Below are 4334 nucleotides of genomic sequence, written 5' to 3'. Positions count from 1 at the left end.
TGCTTTAATTAATTCAAGTGAATGTTTCAAAGTAACATGAAGAATCTGTTAATGGCACTTTGATTTTAAAGACATTATGTATACACATAAAGCACTACTAGATTATATATTATAAGAGGAAAGCGATCAATAATACGATAAAAACTGCCTTATATTAGATCGAAATGTGTTAGCAATCATGTATAGATCATTAAATACCGAAGGGATTCGATTCACAGTTCTCTTTTTCAAATATGAGAAAGACGTGTGAATTGGTTCCTTAGGGATTTTTAAACAGAGTTATAAATTCAGAACTAGCTAACCCAAAATTACAGAATTTCTTCTCTTCCAAACGGTGATCAGAAAACTCATTTTGTCATCGTTGTGGAACAAAATAGAAACAAGGAAACATGCTGCTATTTTGGCAGAAGGTGAAAAATGACAATAAATGAAGAAAATCAAATCCTTTTTTTAGTTCTGAGTTCTTTTCTTTAGTCCAATGTTGACTTTATAACCTGAATCGCTTTACATGTCAACTGAAATTCATATTTAACACATAGACGTCAATAGAACATAAATTAATTAGATAACATTTTACTATTGATTCACAAAAAAGACATTGGCTCAGATTTCACGCTGTAAATTGCAACTCTCAGACGACAAGATTTAAAGTGATATCATACAAAAGTGTTTCTTGAAGGTACAAAAGAGGTGAAAAACGGGATATTTTGATATTTTCCTCTGTTTTTCTACTAAACACAGCAAGATGTGTTAGTGACAGCTCGCCTCCGGTCAAAGGTCATCACATTGACATAATGATGTGCATGCTGCGACTCCATTAGTCCTGGGCTCCGGCAGCCTGATGCGACAGGATGTCCTCTGCAAGGATGGAGGGTGTGTGTGCGCGAGCAGCGGAGCGCGGCGAGAAGATAATGGGAAATCAAAGAGCATCATTACCTCTCGTCATGCCGCGCTGCACCGCTCGCCTCCTCCGAGCCATCGCAAAAGCACGGGCTGGATACAGCGGACGACACGCTTTGGATTTGGACTTTTTTTTAAATAGGCACCAATATGAACACTGTTCACACAACACAAGAAACTTTTTTGTTTTGGTTCTTTTTTATTTTCCATTTCCGTTTTTTCTCTGATCAACAACTGCTTTTTTTCTCAGCGAAGCTCAAGCTGGTTGGCATAAATGGCAGTCGTGAACAGACAATTACAATTCTCGACAGCAAAAGAAAACACAAAAAGAAACCGAGAAGTAATGCACCGACTCCTCACAAGTCTGAACATACAGGTCCAACCCCCTACATTCATATTTTTAGTAATCAAGTTCAATGAACATGGCACTTTTCTTTACGTTGCATTATAACTTCCATCGTAGCAGCGCCTACGATGCACAAGTTGACCGGTAAGTATCAAATGCTTCTCATTTCCATGCAATATTGCATCATGAAAAATGTCAGAATCTAATATCTTACAAGCAGCATGTGGAACAATCTCCAATAATTCATTCCAAATTTCCTATTTTTGAAATAAAGGAAATAAAGAGGTACCGTGAAGATGAAATACAAGCCTTTTAAAGTTGCTCTTACAATGTCCTTTCACATTTGTTAAACAAGATACTACAGTAATTACAACTGCTGTTGTTTTTGTCGCAAATAAAAGAGCCTCTTACGAGTTTTTTTTCTCTCACATTCAAGTACTTGTATGAATTACTTACTGATAATTACTGCTTTTACAAGCTGATTGTTGCAGCTGTGTGTGCTTTATAATATTATCCTACCCCCGGTCTTAAATGTTGATGTAACTTTGAAAGTACATTGTGAAACATTCAGGTTAACAGTATATTAAATAACAAAAAATAATATAAATGTTTTAACATTCAGATGTCAAATGTAATAAAGTAATAAATAGTTGCGTTGTGACTGAACTCTAGAATTTCAGCTAATTTCTTTTTTTTTATTGTTTAGTGTATTTTTGTTTGGATCCTAAAATATTTGACTGATTTTTATCTCTTCTGTGATTTCCCTTAAACCAGTAGTTTTTTTTTTTTTTTTTACCTATTTTACTTACATTTGTTCTATCATAACTTTATAGCACTATATTTTTTGTTTGGTTTGATGGTGCTTGTATGCAGGATTAAAGCAACTATTATTTCTATTTTATTATTTTAAACTGAAATATTTAGTTTGAGGTTGTAGTTGTTAAAGCTTCTGGTTTGTCATGAGCATTCTAGTATCCTGGCAGGCGTTGTTTTCATGTCTGGATGATTTTCATGCACCTTGAGGTTCCGGAAGAGCCGCCGGAAGTTCAGGTCCATCTGGAGCAGAGGGACACATCCAGTGAGTTGATCAGCAACTTCAGGCTTTGGTTTGAACGGCTGGTTTTTCAAGATTTTTTTTATGATGGTTGTGGTGGTGTGTGTTATGATGGTTTATGATGGTTTCGTTGTTACTCCTCCTCCTCAGGGCAGATGCAGACGCCGACCAAAAGCAGCCTCCTGCCACAGTCATGGAGCTGGTACTTCCCACAGACGGCTCAGACGTACTCCTGCAGGACGTAATTGTCCTTCAGATCTTTCTGAGGGAATTTGGACGGAGACGCCTGGACATGTTGCTTCAGTTTTTGTTGCAACGCCGCCTCCTCAGACGGATCGTGTCTTGCGCCCGGCGCCTCCTGCCTCCTAATTATGAACCTGTCTGGGTCGACAGGGGAGGGGCTGTCTGGATGCCCTGTCCCGGTCCCGGGACAGGACAGACAGAAGATGACCCCCCCTGCCAGGAGGAATCCGGCAGACAAGAACGTTAGGCACAGGGCGCCGCCAGGCTGGAACTTCCTGCTGTCGGGAAGGTCAGAGGTCAGGAAGGCAGCGACGACCTCGCTGGTGAACCAGGACGCAGGCGCGAGGCAAAGGAAGCTGGCCAAGATGAAGCAGCCGCCTGCTGCCACTGCTGTGCGCCCCTTTGCCTGCCATCCGCCCCCCCAGCGGGTGCATTTGAGCCCCAGTGCCGCCAAGCAGAGTCCGAACGCCGCCACCATGCAGGAGAGCACCATGGCAGCGCGGGTGGCCTGCATGTGGGGGGGCAGCGAAAGCAGCGATGCCTTCATGGTGCAGCTGAAGACGCCGGAACCAAAGCACACGCAGTCCATCCAAAGGCCCCGCATCCTCCACGCTGCCGCCACAGGGCCCGACCATGCCGCCGCGCTCACCGTCCAGTTGGGCAGCAGCGTCGCCACCATGGCGCCCAGGAGGCCCAGTAGCGCCAGGGCAAAAGCCAGGATCTGCACAGCGCTGGGCAACATGGCTGCCGGTGTCGACCCAGGCTCCCTGATGGTGGAGGAAGAGATTTTGTCTGGCGGCGTCCTGCTGCAGCAAGAGATGACACACAGCTGGTGTGAGTTTGTTGCGTTACTATTTTTCATCTTATTATTGTTGATAAATGTATTCAATGCTAATAAGTCAAATTTCCTGATTTACTGTTTTTCCAATGAAAAATTTTCAGCAAAGGACACAGAAACAGAAAGGAAATAGAAATAACAAGAAAATGTCAGATGAAAATCAGGAAATCTCACAGAATGATTATCAGAAAATAGACAGAAAATTAGAAGGAACCGTCTACTGCGTGTTATTTAAAGTGATCAAAAGCAGCCACTCATCCACGCTGGTGCTCTAACAACGTTCAACGCACCAGCTAAATATCTTGAACGTCCCCCCAAAGAGCCATAAGCCATTCTTTGGGCATCTCCCGCTCGCCACCACTTGCTGCACCAGCGCCATCTCACCTGCTCTGGTTGCCGGTTCGATTCCTTCACGCCCCACGGTCTCCTTGGTAACCAAACACACAGTCGGTCTCATCCCATCCCGGTGCCGCCCGAGTTTCCAGGCTTGGACTTGAAGGTCGGCACGCCAAGCGGGCAGCCGCAGAGAGGTGGTGCTCTCCTGCTAGGACGGGTCCTTTTGCAAACGTTCGCAAATATTACGAATCCCGATCAAGAGGAGACACTCAAAAATACTGAGACGCCTGCGTGATGGATGCGGCGGCGGCGGCGTGAATAAAGAGAGATGGTATCAGCTGATTGCAGGGTTTCCCAGCAGCAACATTTTGATTTGTGCTTTAAAAAAGAGAAAAAATCCAACAAGGAGTGACTCGTCTCTCGCCGCTGATAAAAACCCGCTGCCGTGCGTCATGTGACCGAGTGAGGTATCGCCCTCTGCGGCGGCGTGATAAGAGTCCAGAGCCCAACACATCCCGCCCCCCTTGCTACGCCCCCCTGCACTCAGCACCCACCCTGCCCCCCGAAAGCACCCACCCGATGAAGGGACCCTGCAGCCTGTCATCACTCCAGTCCTC

The 4334-nt window shown here is 44.6% G+C and overlaps 1 protein-coding gene across 1 annotated transcript; it reads right to left on the bottom strand.

Moving 5' to 3' along the window:
- Positions 1–1116: 1116 nt before the first annotated feature.
- Positions 1117–4130, bottom strand: LOC147213282 (claudin-20-like). The gene is made up of 2 exons (XM_086143130.1): positions 3766–4130; positions 1117–3346 (listed from the first exon to the last, which is right to left on the bottom strand). The coding sequence occupies exon 2, from the start codon at positions 3283–3285 to the stop codon at positions 2521–2523; it is 765 nt and encodes a 254-aa protein (XP_085999256.1). The 5' UTR covers positions 3286–3346; positions 3766–4130; the 3' UTR covers positions 1117–2520.
- Between the last annotated feature and the right edge of the window lie 204 nt (positions 4131–4334).

The sequence above is a fragment of the Fistularia commersonii genome, chromosome 36, assembly GCF_037954325.1.
Source record: "Fistularia commersonii isolate RoL2024-O1a breed Wild chromosome 36, RoL_Fcom_v1.0, whole genome shotgun sequence".
In the NCBI taxonomy this organism is placed as follows: Eukaryota; Metazoa; Chordata; class Actinopteri; order Syngnathiformes; family Fistulariidae; genus Fistularia; species Fistularia commersonii.
The sequence above is the reverse complement of the archived record's forward strand: the minus strand, read 5'-3'. Positions and strand labels throughout refer to the sequence as shown.